This window comes from Pyxicephalus adspersus, chromosome 4 (assembly GCF_032062135.1).
Source record: "Pyxicephalus adspersus chromosome 4, UCB_Pads_2.0, whole genome shotgun sequence".
NCBI classification, from domain to species: Eukaryota; Metazoa; Chordata; class Amphibia; order Anura; family Pyxicephalidae; genus Pyxicephalus; species Pyxicephalus adspersus.
This window is the reverse complement of record NC_092861.1, coordinates 123,901,538-123,922,864: the sequence shown is the minus strand read 5'-3', so window position 1 is coordinate 123,922,864 and position 21,327 is coordinate 123,901,538. Positions and strand designations below refer to the sequence as shown.

At 38.8% G+C, this 21,327-nt stretch overlaps 2 protein-coding genes across 2 annotated transcripts in view; one reads left to right on the top strand and one right to left on the bottom strand.

Annotated features, from left to right (window-relative positions):
• Positions 1 to 556: 556 nt before the first annotated feature.
• Positions 557 to 18,349, bottom strand: PEX13 (peroxisomal biogenesis factor 13). The gene is made up of 4 exons (XM_072409525.1): positions 18,194 to 18,349; positions 9,159 to 9,877; positions 6,336 to 6,461; positions 557 to 5,827 (listed from the first exon to the last, which is right to left on the bottom strand). Exons 1-4 carry the CDS (start codon positions 18,268 to 18,270, stop codon positions 5,532 to 5,534), a joined length of 1,218 nt encoding a protein of 405 aa, XP_072265626.1. The 5' UTR covers positions 18,271 to 18,349; the 3' UTR covers positions 557 to 5,531.
• A 286-nt stretch (positions 18,350 to 18,635) lies between these two features.
• The window catches only part of PUS10 (pseudouridine synthase 10), a 36,863-nt gene continuing 34,171 nt past the window's right edge, over positions 18,636 to 21,327 (top strand). Inside the window, exons 1-2 of the mRNA XM_072409524.1 lie at positions 18,636 to 18,832; positions 20,185 to 20,321. Of these exons, the coding sequence (XP_072265625.1) occupies positions 20,196 to 20,321 (126 nt within the window). The 5' untranslated portion in view covers positions 18,636 to 18,832; positions 20,185 to 20,195. The remainder of the gene's footprint in view (positions 18,833 to 20,184; positions 20,322 to 21,327) is intronic.

Sequence of the window (21,327 nt, the reverse complement as noted above, 5' to 3'; positions counted from 1 at the left end):
ATGCTCTTTAGGGGTTTTGCAACATATTCGATATGTAATTTAGGGCACGCTCTGTTCCTACTTTACAAATAATCTATGTGCTGTACAATCTCTCCTAGATTTACCAATAACAATGTATCATCAGGGCTTGACTGGATACAAATACACTGGGAAGTTTAGGGAGGTCCTCATATTACATGGTTTTAGTAACAGTAGATTGCAGGTCAATACAGAATATGTCCAAATTTTGGCTAGAATGAAGTGTGGGAATGGTGGGTATGGGATTGATGAGTGCTTTAAGTAAACCAAAACGAGGAGAAACCAGGAGTGAATCCTGTGATTTTGTTCCGAAAACGAACTACATGCCCAAATATACTGGAAGGTAATCTTGATGGGCTGTAAAAAGTCATGAACAAACTCAAATGCTGCACGTTCTCCCCCGGTGCTTGTCCTTATACCAGAAAACTTTATATGTGATCATGATCACTGCCAATATTGTGGATCAGCAGGAACAAGTTTGCCTCCCCCCCCCCAAAACAAAAGTAAGCGTTTATTTCAAACAAATAAATACACACACTTTCTCTTATTAAAATATAACATTTTATTTAAGTAATTCAGATCAGAAGTGCTTAAGGATTTTAAATAATCATTATATACAACAGCTCCCAGATATCACTAGAAACAGAAATAGGAACTGTGTTCCGGGTAAGGATGGAGTTTAGCAGCTACAAGAGTACTGATGTTCCTGTGTTAGAAGCTCAGATCGTATTCTGTTAGATAATAAAATATCTATATAAATATGATTAAAAGCACCCATTGTGACCATTTCATACAATATACACCCAACAGGACTGACAAGCAGTGATTTATTCAGATGGCTCTGGACATAACACAGACACCTTCTGTACATTAATAATAAAAGAGAATAAATAGTCTTTTCAAAGTTTTTTTTTCAACAAAAAATCAACTTAACATAAATCTATTCAGTGTGTGTGGATATTTCCTAAACCTTTGTGTCTGTACTAAGTTTGTAATTACTTTTGTGCACAGTGGCAGCCACATTTGCTTCATACATACACAGGTGTTAGAGATGATGGTTTGGTGAGCTAAACTGTGCTCGTGCTTACTCCTCAAAACACAGGCCTGGGAGTTGTCTAACCCTATGATGGCACTGCCTACGTGGCCACTACTCCTCTACCATGCCTTCAGTGGCCAATTTACAAAAATGTATATGTTATACAGTAACAAAATGTGATAAAGCAAGCTGTATGTCAGAGTCAAAGTCATTAAAAGTATGCTGTCACTGAAAATCTATTAACTTGTTGTAAGTCCACAGTTATGAATCTGTTTAGGTTAGATGAGGTTCAGATTTACACATTCCAAGCTCAAACTATTTTCATCAGTTTTGTATACATGAGGGACAGATTGAGACCTCTGAAATTTTCATTTCTGTCAGTGCTATAATATAGTGATTATTATTATAACAGAAAATGAAGACACATGCATTTACAAGCATTGCAAGAACAATAGATGAAGGTAAACCTGCCACAGGGAACAATAGTTCCAAGAAGAGAATTCCCTACACTTTGTAGGGATTTCCTTTCACTTTCTAGTGAAATCCAAGCAGGGAATTATTGGAAATCCCCTCCATTTAAAAAAAATGCCACTTTTACATGAGGTTCAATTTAAATCAGCACATCCTAAATAGCTTAAACATTTACATTTGATCCAAGCGTTCAGTAAATACATTCTAGGTTTGTGTGCCAAGTGGAAATATTAAGGTAAACATAGAAAATTTCATGTCAGAAAAAGCCTGGGTGATAGGTGGGGAAAGGCACATAGTCACATGTGCTCTTCTAGTAAATGCTGTTTATCTTAAGCCAAGGGCTACAAAGGTGCTGATTGGAGATTGAATTATTAAATAACAATGAGTTATCATTGAGATATTGATTTCAATGTGCTGCAAATGCCATGACTGCTAATTGGCTATATCTTCTGTACCTGATAGTTTTCATTGCCTATATAGCTACCCACCTACAATTTCTTCTGACCCGTCTTTAGAAAATGCCTGGGTTGAGCACTGTACATGTCTAGAACAGAAGCAGAATCTGGGGCCTACACATGCCTTTGCTTACAGCAATCATACAATCGGATCAATTTGCATTGGATAAACCAACAGCTATGTAGTAAAAGGGCCTGCCTGACAGGATACAAACTGAACGCATTCTTCAGCCAGGCCCTCACGTTACATAGTTTAAAAATATAAATAGAAAGCCGTGTCTCAAGCACTTACGAGGGGGTGCTGAGAAGTTCCTGGCTTTGCCCTCTTTCAGATGAGTGTGGGGGCATGACAGCCTAATATTTTAGTATGTAACTGTGCAAATATCAGGTCTTTGCAATTCTTAAAACTGTTTTTTCTTTTAGTGAGAAGCTGTGATGGCAGAGGCACAAGCAAGTTTCACGTCGTTGCAGTTATAGGCAGTCATGAAGTTTTTGTTTCTCCGGGGAAAGTCAGCAAAGGACATTCACACTGAGATGTCACAAACACTGGGGGAGAAGTGTCCTTCCTACAGCACTGTCAAAACCTGGATATCTTGTTTTCAAGACTGGGCATTTCACCGTTGAAGATGAGCCCTGCAGTGGGCGCCCCCAACGTTAACTGCAAAAAAGATAGCCCAGATACTTGACATCTCACGGGAGTACGTTGGGTTTGTTATCACCACTCCCCTAGACATGCGCAAGCTTTAAGCGAATTGGGTGCTGAAATGTTTGAACAGTGATCAGAAGGAGGAACGAGTTGAAGCATCCAAAGCCGTTTTGGCCCAGTTTGAAGCTGCACAGGACTTTATGGCTAGGTTAGTGACTGAGGATGAAACCTGGCTCCACATCTATGATCCTGAAACCAAGGAAAAGTCGAAGGAATGGCGCCACAGCGGGTTCCTGCCACTGAAGAAGTTCCGAACCCAGATATTGGCCAAAAAGTCATGGCGTCTGTTTTCTGGGACAAAGGCGGTATATTTTTTGATTGACTACGTACCTCAGGGTTCTAGTATCGCCGGACAGTATTATGCTAACCTCCTGGACTAGCTGAAGAAAGCAATTAAGTTGACCAAAGGGTTTTTCTTGCAGGACAATGCACCTGCGCACACGTCCAACGTTGTGGTTGCCACCTTGAACACCCTGGGTTTCCAATTGGTCCACCATTCTCCTACTCACCTGACCTGGCCCCTTCTGACTAATATATGTTCCTGAATTAGAAAAAAACACCTGAAGGGGCAACGTTTTGAGGACATTTCTGACATCAAAGATGCTGCTGAGAGCTGGTTTGGGGGCCAACCAAAAGACTTTTATTTGAACGTTCTCGAAAAGCTGCAACTACGCTGTACCAAGTGCATCGGTCTCAGGGGGGAATGTTGAATAAATGTGTTATTTCATAACTCTGGCTCACTTCTTTCTGGGCAAAGCCAAGAACTTCTCAGCACCCCCTTGTACTGTATTTGCTGATTTGGTTTAGACCATAGGCTGCATGTATTCTGGCTTCCCTTTTTCCAGATAGGCTGATCATAAACTTCTTCACCAAAAAAAAAATCTTCTTATGCTGAAGCACTCCTGGGAATTTCATTTTCAGTTATAACTACAACATTCAGGTTCCAATATTCTGCCCTAAGCAACAAAATTACAACAGTGTGAATCCACCAGTGAAAAAATTGTGATCTGCGTCTGGATACATCAGCAAGCCCAACTAGAGAACAAAGTACACAATGGGCCTGATTTAATAAAGCTCTCCAAGGCTGGGGAAGATACACTTTCATCAGTGAAGCTGGATGATCTAGCAAACCTGAAATGGATTACTTCAAAGTCATTTGCTAGCAAATGTTTTGAATCATGGACCAGATCCATTCCAGGTTTGCTGGATCACCCAGCTTCACTGATGAAAATGTATCCTCTCCAGTCTTGGAGAGCTTTAATAAATCAGGCCCAAAGGGTCTGATTTATTAAAGATGTCAAAGACTGGAGAAGATAGATTATACACTGGGTCGCCCAGGTCTCCAATCCAATTCTTTAATAAATCAGGTCCAATATATAATATGTGAACATGAAGCCCCAGCCTATTTCTAGAGCAGTCATGTTAAACACAAAAATATACATACCATTTCCCAAGATCTCATTACTATAAATATTTAAGAATTAACTTCTGAACAGCATATACACTTTTAGTTTTCAAAAGTGCTATTGCCAAATTAACATTTACCAATGATCTTTACTTTTTGCCTAGGATTTTAGAAGGCAAACTATCATTGTATATGAATAGTATGTAAACAATAATTGAAGGAGTAGACTGGCTGGAGAGAAATACTGGGGCCACATTTCTCTACAAATTCCTGCTGTCTGGGTGTTATATTGGGTCAGACCTACAGCAAGGCTGTAACTTTTATCTGCATGTTTGTATTGGATCACAGATATTTGGGCAAGAGCGAAAGTATAATCGCCAGCCAATTGTCGCTCTGAAAAGAAAAAATAATAATTGGTAGTTTGTTACTTTTAGTGATGAACCTTGCCTAGAAGCTTCTTATGTCGCTCTTTTTTTATAGTGCCAATTTTGTAAGTGCCAAATAGTGAAGAACGGTCACTCCACAACTGATAAGTAAAGCCCTTTACCGAACTGTATCTCTTTGTCAATGTGCAGAAGTGAAAGAAAGATGAATAATGTTTGAAGACTAGTACACAGTGTCAGTGCACCTACCTCTATGTAATTACAGACGCAGTTTAACAGATATGACAATATATTACAAAAGATGGATGCAACATAGATGGTTTGGGAAGGCTGTCCCAACCCTAGTATACAATGCCTCACCAAAATGGAAAGATCTAGTTGACGTTCAGGAAAATATGCTCCTGGAAAGTAACTGGGTGCACACTACGGTGTCAACGATCAAAATACAGCCCTATAACAAAGCATTGATTCAAAGCTATAAAACAGCCTCTTTCAAAAATAAAGATTACTGATTTCTCAGACCTTGTTTTCTGGAGAGTATTTGAGAATGGTTGTGGAATTTGCTCTTTCCACATTCCACAGCTTAAGTAGAGAATTATTCTTAAGGTAAATATTTCTAATGGAATCAAAGTACTAAAGAGAGGATTGCCAATAACTGCAAAGCAGGGACGTACTATGCCCTTATCTGAATATTTTACATCACCTAGAATATAAATCATGCAACAAATGCAAAACTAAAATAATTATTTTTCTGCATTTTGAAACTTAATTTCTTCATACATATATTTAAACACCTAGAATAAAATTCCCTTTTCTAGAGGCAATCTATTGGTAAGTGAGTTATGCATTGCTCGCTCTACAGCTGAGGCAATTGGAAGAATCTCCCAACATATATCCTGACAAGTTCATTATAGTAGCAGTATAGGGGCTGGCTTACATACGAAATTCTATATGGCTCTGCAGTAGAACCAATTGTTTGTGAATCACAGGGAACAACAGTAACTTTAGAACTGTTGACATAGCATCATGCTGCAATTGTCTCAACGCAGATGTTTGCTTATAAATCATATGTTCCCCTATGGCTCGTATCGATTTCAACATTATGCCCCCTGCTGTTTGTTTCCACAAAAACAGACTCGAGGGCAGCTTCCTGATCTTCCAGTGACGAGACCGATGAGGCTGCACTCAGGGATAAATTGCTGGGGAATGCCTGCTGTTCCTGTTTTTTCTCAGCCTCTGTAGCTTTGCGCCCTCTTCTTTTGCCAAGAATTTTAATGTAGTTGGCAGGAACAAATCCTGTAGTTTGCCCATCCAAACTTCCAAGCAGCCAGCCCCTTAGGTTAGGTTGTTGTTCTGAAAACAGACACAGGTACAGAATATATTATAGCACATAGTTCTTCATCAAAGAAGAAAAACAAAACAGTATGGCAACCAATGCTATCAATGTCACATTCTTACTTCATTAGGTATAGAGACAGTGTCTGACCTCCTACTAGTTATTGTGTTCAAAAAATAAATTATTGAAATAATTATTAGTAGATTGTATAGTTCAGTATTGTCAGGAGCTCGCATAACACTGCTGGCACAGCAAAATGCAGCAATTATCACTAGACTTGGGGAGGGGAACTGGCTAAAAGGATCCAGAGAATGTAATGATTGATACACTTATGTTCCAATTTGTTGATATGTTTTTTTATCAGAATCAATATTATTCAGCCTTAGTTGCCCTCTTCTATCTGAGCAGCCCATAAAAACATGGCAACACTGATCTACAGAAAGTAAAAACACCAACAGACCATGAAGATTAACACCAGCTTCTTCTATCCAATAACAAGATGACAGAGAGAACATGAAAAATTACCTTTGGGTGCCAGGTTTAGCATGTCACCAGCATGAAAAGAAATCTCCTCATCTGAAGTAGCTGTGAAGTCATACTCTGCTCTTCCGACAACATGGTCACTTTCCCCATTTGCCCAGTTAATGTTTTCTAGACAAAGAAAAAAAAATGTTTTCAAAGGCCCTATGCTGCTTTCATATCATAACTGGTTTTAATAAGTATATAGTACACATATGTCTGCAACTCAAACATCATGCTTCCTTCTTACTTAAAGTGGAACTTAAGTTGACAAAACTTGGTGAAATTTGGCATCCGGCAGGGCTTTATTGCAGAAAGGGATGGGCCCGTCATCCCATCTGGTAAATATGGTTTGTTGGCAGAATCCAGGGCACTTCCCAGCTTTACCTGCGGGTGCTGGGACTGCACACATACCTGTGTGCCAAAATGGCTTAAGATTGGAATGCAGAAGAGAAGAAAGAGGATGGGGTGTCCGCGACGGAACAGGGACAGGTGAGTGTCCTCTGGGTTTACTTCTGCTTAAAGCACAATGCAATGCCCTTTTCTATCTTTTAGTAAGGTTCTCTGCTGCCTAAAGCTACTTCAAGGGAACACGAAGTAATTTTAAGGTCCTAGGAAACACTCACTAATATTCCTATATCCACAGCTCACAATATATTAATGCCTCTTACATTACTGGCTAGTGGACAGAAAGTCACCCCGTCAGATATCCATAAAGATCATTGGTACCAGCTAACCAGACCTGAAGGGCACAAATTGGAACCCCTAGCAACATCTGGAGAAAACCAGAAAGTTCCATGGAAGCCTGGTTGGGAAACATTGCTCTAAATTATTGCTTTCTAATATATAAACTATAAATTAGGAAACCCATTAGAAAACTATTCTCTCCCTATCTAAACATCCTACCAGAGACCTAATCAAATAAAATTACCCACAAACATAACTGTATTAAGTCCTACAGGAAAACTTTATGTTGTTTACTATTGCTTACTACATGGAAGTATACCTGTGAAACCTAGCCATGCATCAGGGCTGATGTAATAATCTTGTTTTATGTGACCAGTGAAATATTGCAAAAGAAAAATGAAATAGTGAATAGTATATAATCAGGTGACACAGAATAATAAGTCCTATGTAAGGCCAACGGGTCATAAAACGGATTATCTTTGTGTACTTTGCACCGCAGTTTATGAAAGGATTCCAATAAAATTGTTACTTTTACTGCAGATGAATCCTGTTTCCAGCTCCATGACATGGCTCTGTGTTGTTATCTCTCCTTACTGTGAATAAAGGTTATTTCTTCCACAACTACAGGGTGATGTCTGATGATAGAAGACCTGCTTTGCATTCTGCGGACTGAGCAATTTGCCTAACTGCAGCAGATTTTTTTTCAGCAGGAGTCACTAACATATCATAATGACATTTTTTATTAATCATTTTAGTGAAGTGCAGCTAACAGTGCTGCATTGCAGACACATTTAGTAAAATCCAATTTCTCTTGGGTGTTCCTATGCACACTGTGAATGAAGTCTCATCTTTAGAGCTGTAACTCATAGAAGACTTCAACTGAACTGTGTAGCTTGGATTCAGGACTTCCTAGCAGGACACCATAGAATTTAGATTTGAATATATTTGCAAGAATCTTGGCATTACTGATAATTTAGTATGTGGGTGATGGACAGTTGCAACCAACTAAACAAGCTTTTGACTAAAAAGCAGACGGGTTAAACTGATTTCCGATTTGTTCTGCAGGCTACAGGAAATGTTGGTTCTTTGTCTGTGTCCGATTCGGGTTAAACAAATGGAACTCCCCACTGGGTCTACTGTCAAGTAGTGTTTTTCAACCAAGGTTCCTCCAAAGGTTCCTTTATTCACAAACTGCTCATTGCTTAGGTCAGTTTAACATATACCAATAATCTAATTTACTCTCTGTAAGGGTGAAATTATTGCCACTGGCCAGCAATATAATAGGTATTTTTCCTACTGATCACCACACTAATGTACTATGAGCTATGGAGCTAATATAGTGATTATAGCAGGGGGTTCTATAAAGACCTTGAAGTTATTTCAAGGGGATCCCTCGTGTTAAAATAACAACTGGTCCAGTAGATTCAGCTCAGAGCATTCCTACTTTATTGGATTCTGTAAAAAAATGTATAAAGAATTCTGGTTGGTGATAAATAAAAGTCGATCTTAACAGCCAAATATGTGTGGGAAAAAAAAAATCCATCCTACGGATGTCCCAAAAACACTGATGCCAGGAGGGGAAAACCCTGCTAGTGGCAAAAAAAAGAGAAGTAAATGGGTAGCTTTGCAGGTTTTCCTCCCACATTCCAGAAACATACAGTTAGGTTAATTGTCTTCCCCCCAAATGTGACCTTATATGTCTTTATTACAGTCTAACTATGGTAGGGACATTAGATTGTGAGCCCCATTGAGGGACATTTAGTGACTATGGACTTTGTACAGTGTTGCATATTATGTTGGTGCTATATAAATACTGTGTAATATTAATAATAGGTGGGTGCTAGAAGATGGCACAATGTCAGTCTACCAATAAGTGGGACATCTACTTCCTGTCCACAGAAAACAAACTGTGCAATATTGGAAAAATTGTCACTGTGCATTACTTTCACTCCTAGAATTTTTAGACCGACACAAAATGTACAAAGCAATTGTCATATTTGTATGGGAAGTACTTAGGGAACAATAAGTATTTTGCATTTTCTATCTTGATGATACCCAATAGCCACAGCAAAGCACTCCCAGCTCACTAACTGTATTTTACTTTTTTTAACATTATGCAAGACCAACTTTGTACAAGTTTACCGTCATTACTTTCTTCATTGCCTGAAGACAACAGCTTCCAAATGAGGTATGGACCACCAAGAATTACTGCAAAGAATAGGAAAATAGGCCACGACTTGGCAGAGTTGGCAGCATCATTCTCAGACCCAAGACGAGCCACAGTCCCAGCACTCTCAGTCCACAAATCCTCATTTTCGGATCCTTTCCGTAGACCTAGGAGTCTTTGCAAACGTAGGTACAGGAATCTGATTGTTCTGACAAGTGCAAAAGCGGAAAACACTTTAGTGAAGTGGACCTTAAGCCGGGAAAAGTGATTGGCTACATCTAGAACCGCTCTGAAGCTATTATAAACAGCTGAGAAGGTGGCATCCATCATCATACTGACTGAGGCAAAGGCATGAACGATGCTTTCAATGGACTGGAATGCTCCACGGCTGCTTTCTTCAGCTTGGCGGACAAACCTACTGGGAGCCACGTCATCTGCCTGGAAGCGGTTATACCCGAGGGCACTGCCGTAGCCATAGCTGTATGGACTGTAACCGCCATACAATGAACTGCCGTATGAGCCATATGACCCATAAGAGCCAAACCCAGAGGAGAAGGAATTGTACGCAGGTCGGTAGGTATTGAGCCCACTTGTTCTGGTTTGCTGAGAAGGTCTAGGTAGAACAGGTGGTGGAACCCTGGTAAGAGCTGGCTGTCCTGGCCTGGTGATAGTGCTTGTCCTTAAGTCAGCTGACCTAAAAAGACAAAATATACATTGACAACATGAAATAGACAAAGTCCCATTAATATAGTGTCTGTTTAGAAGAGTGGCTCAGAAATGTATGTTGCAATAACCACAGCTTTGTAGAGACATTTAATGGATGTTTAATTATTGCTGCTTGAAATGATCTCTCCTGATTGTTTCCAGCGACAGATGAATGAATGAGAAATGTACGACTGTTCTATGGGGAGAAGAGGGCAAGTTAGATGCAGCCTGCTATGCTGCTCTCCAAAGAAATCAAAGAAAGACAGCAATCACTCCCAATTAGTTGTTCTTCAATCCACTGTGTGGGATTTAAAACACTGTTGGGGGCCCACAGTACACATCAGATTTTCACTCAAAATCAACACGACTTCATCGCACACGACTATTCTCTGGTGTGTGTACATAGCTTAACGTAATCTCTAAATCAAAATGGCGAGACAGCCTATTGTTACAATGACTGCTGTCAAAGGTAAGAGGATTTATTAGGCAGCTATGGCAGAATCAGAATTTCCTAATCTTTATTAATATGGCTGATACCAGCTCAAGCTTGTTATATGCAGTGTTCAACCCAGAATTTTCCTAATAAACCGGGTGGCAGTTTTACTTTTAACCCTTTCAGCGAATGAGTACAGGGGTACATAAAACCCCTTACTCATTCCTTGAAAGGATTAAAAATATGTGTAAAAAATAAGACAGGCTTTAATATTAAAGTATTTTTTAGAATGTGTGTGCAGCTCAGGGAAGCCAAGCTTCAGCATAGCACAGCTCCTCTCAGTGATTGGCTGGGGAAAGGGAAATCCTGATGATGCTTTCCTCAACCAATCACGGAGGTGAATGGGGAGACTTGTCCTCATTTGCCCTCTAGTGCCCTGGGATCCCACACTGTCAGGAGTTCCATGGTTGTGCTCATGTCATGAATGCAGCAGTGGGAATCATCCTTTCATTGTGGGATAACCTGGGATAAAATGTTGCAAGGAACGTTCTCTTTACGGCTCAAAAATGTGCCTCAAGGAAACGTGCTGGTGTAGATTAGCCCATTGGAATGAATGTGAATTTCAAACACGGGCTTTAAAAGCCTCAGGTTAAACGCTGGGGAAAACGTCCATGTAGACTAAGCCTTATATTTACTTGCTCCACTTTATACTATTATAAATACTATTATATTGTATCTTTATACATTTATGAGTAAACTATTGCTAATGCAAGCTATAGCCTGGTAAATATGGCTAGTCCCTTTATTATGAAGTAACTCCTCCTATTATGTCAATATATGAGTACTTTATAAAGTATAGAAAAAAAAATTATATCAATACTAGCCTATTGATGTATACATTGTTCTGACCTTGAATTCTGTTTTTCTATTCGACACCACTTTTTTGTATTTCCCATATATTTTTATCATAATTATTATTCATTCGAACCATACCCATTTTCTAATACTAATTCAATGCACACTTTCAACCTTTAGCATCTCATGAGATGTTACTTACTGGATTAAAACCTGCATATACTTCATGCTTCCAACTAAGTAATACCAAAATGTACCTTTTACTTTCCAATGTACTTATCCTATACCATATTAAGTATTTATTATGTTCCAGTATCATACCACATTCTTGACAATTGTTAAATGTCACAATTTTTGAATGATAAAAATTATGTTTGTAAACTACCAATTAAGAATTATTTGGTGATAATTGCATCAAGATTACACTCTGAGGTTGTTACACAATTCATATTTATAATCGCACAAACTGTATACTTTTTGGCTCAAATATTGAGTTACATTTATCATATCTGACATGTGTAGCACCTTTTTACTCGATATGTGCATTATCATTTATTACATTTAATTTTAATATATGTTGTTGTAAACATACCCGTACCGTACTCTTCTACTTGATATTAGAATTTCATATGTTGCATTTGTTTTTAATGCATTTTCATGTGAATATACCCAATTACATGATTCTCATACATATCATCTTTGCGGTCTATAAGTTTCCTGAAGTGACTAAAATTGATATGAATATGACTTGTATGTAAGTATATTTCTGCCTCCTTGAAAGCAAGTTATAAACCTCATTATCTGTGGAGACAGATGCAGTCCCTAAACCAAAGGTCAAAGGATTGTCGAGCAGAAACTATGATTTTCCATGAGTGGATCCCAGAGGATCATCAACACCTTGGCCAGTTTGACCACTTGGAGGTAATTTCTGCCCAAACCAATTTACTATAGCTTCAGTCTACCTGGAGGGGGCAGGGGCCGGTGGCAGCAATTTCCAGCTTGGGGACAAGGACAATCTGTGTGACCTCCTGAAACAAGACTTCACAAAGGATGGATGAACAATGCGATTTGCTCTAGACTTTCAGATGGGAGTGGTTCAAGGTGGGAAAACCCTGGTGTGTATGGTTGTTTGAATGAGAATCTCCATGTGCTAGAGATAGAGCTAGACCCCTTTTTTCTCCCTTTCCTATTTACCCTTTACCTTCTTCCCTTTTTCTTGTAAATGACTTGTATATAATATGCTTAGCTGTAAATAAACCTTACCCTTTTATAGGATCGATTGGGCACCCCAGAAAGCATGTGGAATTAAAAAAATACACAGGACAGAATTCTGGAAGTTTAGGTAAACTTAGTTGAAGGACCAACCAGACCTGCTGTAAGGATTATGATGCAGTCAACTAGATCTTGGACATTGAACAAATGGAGGAATTGGTATGCGATTGGTTTACATTGAATTTGCAAAAGTTTTACGTTTAATATTTTGCTTGAGTGTATGTTTTTGTAGGGAGAATTGGTAGAGTTATGGAATGTGAGTTGAGTTCTACATTTTGATGCAATTGCTTGTAAAATACACAGAATTGCTATCTTTTTTTTTTTTTTTTTTAGAGGGACAATTTGCCTTCTGTTGGTAGTCTGACTGAATTCAGACTTGTGCGAGTGTCAGTAGTTTACCTATACAGTCTGTGTGCATTGGCAGAGTAGCAGCGTTTGTAATAAGAATTGTTTCTTGGGTTGATTGCTGCTTTGTAAAATGGAATATGTGTATACTCATGTTTAGCATGCCTCTGTCAGTTCTTGTACATGTACGGATGAACCTGTTAAGAGTCAGTTTGAAACATTACTATCCCAATGTAAGGAACATAATAGTAAATTGCATAATAAACTGACAAATTACATAAAGAAAAAATGGCTAATGAGATAACAGTGTTGCTCAGGATCAAAGGCATAGCTGAGCAACAAGGGGAGTACTGGAGTAGAGAGAGAAAAGAGCTTAAGGAGCAATTTGATGAATTGGTGAAGGTTTACCCAAAATGGCAACAACCTCTGATACTGAGATAGGTGAACTAAGAGCTGAAGTGATTGATTTAAGAAAGGAAAACAATGCAATGGAAACTATAATCTTAAATGCAAGTTTGTGGATGCAATGCAGTTGAAATTGTCTCAGACAGAAGAACTTGTTTTAGCGCTAGAGATGAAATTGGCAGATGCAAATTCCCAGCTGGTGGCCAAAGAGAAATGCATTTTATCCCTTAGTACACAAGAAAAGAAGCCAGGGTCAGCTAATATCTGCACTCTCACTGAGATGAATTTCTGCAGAGGGGTACAATCAGCAGATACACCTAGACCTGCAAGGGAAAATGCCAGCACACGCACTGTTCAGGACATATACCATCTGCACCAGATTCTTGGAGGATTTATTGGGCACCAGTGAGTATCTCCAATAAACTGGAGGCTGTAGTGTGTCAACATGGTCTGAACAACAAAGATGCATGTGCACTTTTAAAGGCCTGGCTTCCAGGACCACTAGCAGCCCAGATATCCATGAATAATGGTCAGCTGGTTGGACCAGAGGGTAGGAGAAAACAACTGCAATGGGTGATAGGAAGCAGGGATGGAAGAGGTACTCAGGATTTGTCCAGAATAAAATTCAGACGAGGAGATGATCCAATATTATTCTGCAATGAGTACCTTTCACTTTATAGGGTGATGTATAACTGTCCAGATATTTCATCTGATGATGTGGAGTTCCTTTATTCAATGGCTAATAAATGTTTTGTAAGCTATCCTTTTAGGAATGCTCACACTTACCGACAATTCATAAATATACTCAGGGACTGGTGTGAACAAGGCAAGGAGAGGTATACATCAGACATATCTGTCATATGCAGGAGTACAAGAAGGCCAAAATCATCTAGATGCTACAAGTGCCTGGGCATAATAAAAGATACTGTAGATCTCTAAACATTTATAAAGATTACACAAAGATTGCCAATTTAACCCCCCTGGTGGAATTCCCGAATGTGTGGCTCGGGGTATTGTAGCATTGTAAATATCCTACCTCCTTGCCCACAATCCAGCGGCATCTTCCAGCGATGCCCGCCGGCTTCAGTGTCCCCTGGCTTTGCATCCCCAGCGTGATCGACCAGGCGTGGCCTGGTGGGAAATTTAAAAGCGGATTACATTGTAATCTGCTTTTAACACATTGATCACAGTAATAAAGTGATAAAAAATAAATCCAAATAAATAATACTCATTTAACAATAATATTGCACCCTTGTTTGGACAGATTTTAGTGTTTTTTTGGATTTAGGTTTATTGTTATTATTTTATCATTATGTTTTATAGTTCTTTATTTTTTTTATAATTTATGATTTGTGTTTCAAACTTTATCATACCCGTGACTTATTCCTAACAATTACAGGCCTGCAATAATAAACAACAAGTTTCCATGCAATGTACCGCTTTTGACTTTAAAAATACTGACATATTCAGACCGCCAGGGAGGTTAATAGCTGAAAGCAATGAGGAGAATGTGGACAGAACACAAGCTCCATCCAAGAGAATGAAAGCACTTTACAGCCTGGAGTAAAAGATAACAACCATGAGAATTCAGCTAGTGCTGAAGGGGGAAGAAAAGATATAAACAGTAAAAATGGCCAACACCCTCAAAATGGCCAGGAGCAGGGGGTGGACAAACCAATGTTTGATCCATGGGCCAATCCCCCATACTGGCTAGTATGTAGTTTAACATAAGCTGCATTGCCATTTTTCTCCCCTATATGGCACAGTTGTATGGTAGTGTTTATTGACATTGGAGTAAACACTCTACCATTGTCTGTTGTGTGTGATCAGATTGTTAGGATAAAGGAAGAAATGATTGTTTGTCATGACGGAGTATGCTAATGTGTTTGTGTTCTCTTTCAGGGCCTTTGGAGACAGGTGTGAAAGTTTTATATGCTAATGTTTGTTTTTTTTTACAGGTATTTGCAGTAGGAGCACAGTACTGGCTAAATCTTAGTAAAAGCTAGTTCAATGGTCTTTTTCTAAACAAAAACCATGTGGCATTATGAGCTTAATAATTGATTCAAAACAATTACACCAAAAATTAAATGTTAAATTGGCAAAACACTAACAGAGGGTCATCCCTTTGTGATGAATTGTGAATGTTTTTTTTTTTTGTTAACCCTTTGTTCTTCTAGGTGTGAAGTCATATTTTCTTCTCACAAAAGAGCTAGAAGTCCCTGGAAGTCTGTGTACACACCAGAAGTCAAGCCTTTTTGTCTTTGGTTTATTGTTTGTCTTTTGTAGTCTTTGTGTTTTTGTTTTAATTTTTGATGGCTAGCAGAACATTTTTGTTGCAATTTTCTTTTTCTATTTTTTTATGTCCTGTTTTGTAAGTACTATTTTTTTAAAAACTCAATACCTTACATCTAACAATCATTTATCAGGACTATAAAACCCATGTTGTTCTAGTGTGGTACTGGTGCATAGTGGTACCAAATGGGAGAAGATTGAGCAAACATTGTTTTTTTTTTTGTTTTTTTTTTTAAGCTAAATTTGCAAGTACCTCTCGGCTAGGATATATTGAGACTACGGCCTAGTGTAGACCTGGGGATAATAGTTGCATAAAGCATTACCTGCTAATAATCTGATTGTGCTCTTGTTCTTATTTGCCAGGATCCATGATAAAGCAACACTAAAGACCAAAATTTGGGATTCTGGAGTCATACTTGGGATGGCAATTGGATGGAAGAGCTTTCACCTTACAATATATTGACGACATTAGCAATGAATATGCTTATACAGACCCTAATATTAAGCAAAGTCAATTCCTTTTAACCAATGACAAACTTCTAGAGGAATATTGGGTCTTCCTCTCCAAACCTGAGAAGTCATCAAGCAGTAAATGTACCTAGAGAATGTTTGCTAACAACTGAACGTGTTACAATGATATAGTTACTGTACTATCATTGTGAGATTCTCCTAAGAGGTATTGATGAATTGCAAGTATCCATGTGGAGAAATGTATGAATGTTGGATGAATGGGTTCCTGACTCTGGGTTCTCTTTCTTAGGCTACATTATGTTTGCGAAGAAGTTACCTCCAGAGGAATGTTGTCTTGTGCCAGGTTACCAAGAATGGAGTATGAATACTGAGATCAATTTTTTTGTCACTTCTTGCAATTGTTTGTGTGCCATTCAGACACAGGACTGGGGAATTTGGAAGTGACTAAAATGGATATGAATATGACTTGTATGCAAGAATAATTCTGCCCCCTTGAAAACAAACTATAACCCTCATTATCTGTGGAGACAGATACAGTCCCTAAAACAACCTCCAAAGGATTGTTGAGCAGAGACAATGACTGATCTTCCATGAATGGATGCCTGAGGATCAGTAACACCTTGGCCAGTTTGACCCCCTGGTGGTAGTTTCTGCCCAAACCAGTTTACTATTGCCTCAGTCTACCTGGAGGGGGCAGGGACAGGGCAGGGACAACCTGTGTGACCTCCTCAAACAAAACTTCACCAAAGATAAATCAGCAATGTGATTTGCTCTGGACTTGTAGATGGGAGTGGTTCAAGGAGAGAAAACCCTGGTGTGTATGGTGGTGTGAGAGAATCACCGTGTGCGGGTGACAGAGCTAGACCCCTTTTATTCTCCCTTTCCTATATACCCTTTACCTTCTTCTTGTAAATGATTTGTATATAATATTCTAAGCTGTAAATAAATTATAAGATCTATTGGTCCTTCTTTGAAAATAAGGCAACCCACACACAGCACATTCTACATCGGCATATCTGTGTGTGAATCTGTTTATCGGCACGTGTGTGTATATATATCCGTGTATCTGCATGTGCGCACGTTCGTGCGTGTGTGTGTATCTGCGCGTGTGAGTATATATCTGTGTATGGGTGAATATCTATATGTATCAATGTATATTGGTGAATATGTATATGGGAAAATATATATATATATATATATATATATATATATATATATATATCTCTATCTATCTGGGTGAATGTCTATATGTATCTATGTATATGGGTGAATATATGTATCTGGGTGAATATCCATCTGTATGTATATTGGGTGAATATTGATATGTATATTGGGTAAATGTCTATATGTATATGGGTGATTGTATGTATATGGGTGAATATTTATATGCATATATTTATCTAGGTGAATATATATATTGGGTGAATATCTATATGTATCTGGGTGAATATCTATATGTATCTATATATATTGGGTGTATATCCATGTATACTGGTGAATTGCTATATGTATCTATGTATATTGGGTGAATATCTATATGTATCTATGTATATGGGTGAATATATGTATCTATGTATATGGGTGAATATATGTATCTATGTATATTGGGTGAATATCTATATGCATCCGGATGAATATCTATATTTATGTATATTGGGTGAATATCTATAAGTATATATGTATCTGGGTGAATGTATATATGTATCTGGGTGAATGTCTATGCATTCATGTATATGTACATAGGTGAATATCTATGTATATTGGATGAATTTCTATGTGTATGTATATTGGGTGAATATGTTTGTATATTGGATAAATATGTATTTATGTATATTGGATAAATATGTATTTATGTATATTGGGTGAATATATTCTGTGTATGAAGATTCGGTGAATATCTATGTAAATAGGTGAATATCTATGTACAGGATTGGCTGGGAATATTACACATGATGGGATACAATGCAAACCGTGTAAGGGCCCCGGGAGCAATACAAGGCAGCACACCAAGCCTGGGTCCCTTTCTGTGGCCTATACATTGGATGACAGCGGCCTGTGGTCCCAGGGGGATCCATGCACAGTGACAGGTGATGCGGCCACACAGCTCCACTTCCCCCACACACCAGTCACAGCCCGCTCTGCTCTTTGGACTTCAGCACGCAGCCCGGCCTTCCCACCGCCCTATACCCCCCGGGACACCCTCCTCAGAGCCCCGCACCCCTACACACTCACTGGAAAGAGTTGCTCGGGAGACCCCCCAGGACTCTCCGGGTCTCCCAAGGTTTAGGAGGAGCAGGCTGAGCCGCCATCCCGCTCTACTGCAAAGCCATACACAGACCTAAACAATCGAAGGCCAACAGGCAATTCAGAGCTGTTCCGATTAGCTAAAACGCGTTTCTGACTTGCCATGCTCAGACATTACCAATCTATCCCTGACTTCCGCCAACCACAGACAAGAACAATCACCACATACTATCCATCTGTTTCGCTATTTGAGTACCAATAACAAAAAATGCGGCATAGGATATCACTGATTTCAATTTGTTTAATTTGTTTCAGGAACTAGTATGTGTTTGTCTTCGCTTTAATGTAGTGACCCGAGTCTTCCTCTGGACATCAGTGTGCGATTAGTGTGGTCTTACACCAAGCGGAGTAGTATATTGGTCCGTTCTCTTAATTCTTCCCCTGCACGAGGAACCACGAGTTTTAGGTCCATGTGATGTGTGTTGGGGGATTGAACATAATTTGTGTTTGTAGTACTTTCCCCTGACATAGAGCTCTGTGCAGGGACTGTAATAGGTCACTTCTTGTTACAATAACGAAGTCTTCTCAACAGGGTGCACAGTACATCACAGTGTATTCCCTCACCAGGTAACACAGTGTCATTATATAGTTGGGAAATAATTGTTCATGTTCCTTTTGTACATCTGCATGACAGGCAAAGTCTGCTATTTGGAATATTCACGTACTGCAGTCCTGGACATAACATGCTCAAATCACCAATATGAAGATTGTAAGCTCTTGGGGTGAGGGTTCTCTCCTTCTGTGTCACTGTCTGTATCTGTCTGTCATTTGCAACCCCTTTTTAATGTACAGCGCTGCGTAATATGTTGGTGCTATGTAAATACTGTTTAATAAATATAATAAATGTAGAGCTTACACACAAGGATCCAAAAACCCTCAAAGTTGAACTCCTGTTATGATTTAAAACATGGGTGTAGCCCTGCTGCAAGGGTTAAATGCTTAATATTCTGTATGTTCCTGTTTTTGTTGGAGAGGAAGAGGGTGGAGGAGCTGGGCCAGCACACAGTATAATCAGACACTCCCTGAATGTACAAGGAGAGAGGGTTTGTGCTGGAGCAGTGATCACCAATATATTTTGCACCACAGACAGTTGTGATGCAGGAAAATATTTTCTTTCAATAGGGTTGTGGTTTGTCTGAAAAAGTTTCTTGCAGTCCATGGCAGGGAGAAGATCTTTCCTGGTTATCTGCAGTCTTTGCTGTGACATAAAGGATCCGTGTCCTCTCAGCATTTGCCAATTATGCACACTGGCTTATGTGATTGGCTGGATGAAATGAGAGGGGAGAGGACACAGATCCTTCTGTCACATGGCCTGGTGGTTGGGGATCCCAATTACAGTAGTAGACTAGTTTCTAGTAACATTTAACTCATATAGCAAGAAAATAGAAAATAATTTTGGAAAGGAAAAAAAATATTTTGCTTTTACAATTATTTTTTTAAGTTGATGATCTGATCTCTGTACATATCTCCAAACTGGAGCTAGAATCACTGAGAAACAATACATAGATTGAATTGAAGATCTTTACATCAAAATCATAATATTTCTTTTTACCCATTTCAGTTACTGAAGTTTGAGTTGGCAATGCAGTTATTATTAATATAAATAATAATAAACAGGATTTATATACCACCAACATATTACACAGCGCTGTACATTAAATAGGGGTTGCAAATAATAGACAATAGGACAGGAGGAGGAGAGGACCCTGCCCCGAAGAACTTACAATCTAAGAGGCGGGGAAAGCAGCACACACTAGGAAGGGGGATATATACCATAATTTATACTATTAGGCAATTTTAAATTCAAGATCCTCTTAATAATAATTGTTTGTTCTGGGATCTGAGATTGGTTGTTTACTTCTGCTGTTTGACATATGAGTATTTTTTATTTAAATCTATTTGTTTATTGTATTTTTCAGGTGTATACAGCATGCTTCTAATAGAAGAAAAGTATAGGCCGGTCGCTGAAATCTTGTTCTCTTCAGGAACCTGTTCAAGATGTATTCTTCGCCTATGTTGTGTTGATTTTCCAGCTCCTTACCGCCTTCCATACAAGGTCTCCTCATTTTATGAATCACAATTGATCAGAAAACGAGTAATTAAAACACAAAAGTTGATGTAGGAGATCCTTAAAATGAGTAATATCTGCTAATGTATTTGCATGATATACATTCAGTTGGTTGGAAGAGAATTGTGGGAGGATGCAAGATAAGGGAAGCTATGTGGGAGAGGCTCCATTTTTTACCTTTATTATGCGTGTGTGTACATATACATATATTTATTATTATTATTACACAGTATTAATATAGTCATACTAGCTGATTACCCAGGGTTGCCTAGGTATTTATTTATTACAGTCCTATACATGAAAAGGAATGAAACATTGAGCTCATGAAACATCCTTTGTAACTTTAAGACAATCTGAAATTTTGTTCCTGAGATGTGGTGCACCTCTGGTCAGTTTCTATTAGTTTGTTTTCAATAAAATATAGTTGTAGAAATTTTGGAGGTTGATCTGGCAGGAAGTAACGATCCCGCTTTATGGTAAATTTGCCTTTCCACCGTGAATGTGGATGGAAATCCAGGCTGTTGAACAACTAATGTGGCGCCAAATGATGTAATTTGGAAACATGAGTTGTATTTTCTGATGTTACTAGGAAAATGCTTTGACTCTGAGGTATTTGCTGATGTGTAATTCCAAAGTTCTTGTGGTGGTGTTTCCAATTGGCAGAGTTTGACTTTCCCTTTTTTGCAGCAAATACCAGGAAACTCAGATTTAAACTTCTTGGCTTGACACTAACTACAAACCATTTACATTTTTCGGATGGTAAGACTTGCATGCTGAGAGTAGTCTTTATGTGGATCATAGTAGAATCCTTCCAATGCTAAGCTAAAATGTTGTGCAGTCCGTGATCGTCTGTCTCTTTCTCTCATTTCGTGTACTCGGGTCTCACGCAGTTGTACTGTCTCTGAAGCTCTAGATGCAGTAGCTCTTTCTCTCATTTCCTGTAGTGGTGTTTCACGCTGTTGTACTGTCTCTGAAGCTCTAGATGTAGTAGCTC

Bases quoted from the DNA above. Each gene is read 5' to 3' on its own strand.
- PEX13 (XM_072409525.1), bottom strand. From the start codon at position 18,270: ATGGCGGCTCAGCCTGCTCCTCCTAAACCTTGGGAGACCCGGAGAGTC. The intron at 9,878-18,193 runs GTGAGTGTGTAG...TTGTCTTTTTAG, and splicing joins CTCCCGAGCAACTCTTTCCA to GTCAGCTGACTTAAGGACAA. The intron at 5,828-6,335 runs GTAATTTTTCAT...GTCTGTTTTCAG, and splicing joins GCTAAACCTGGCACCCAAAG to AACAACAACCTAACCTAAGG.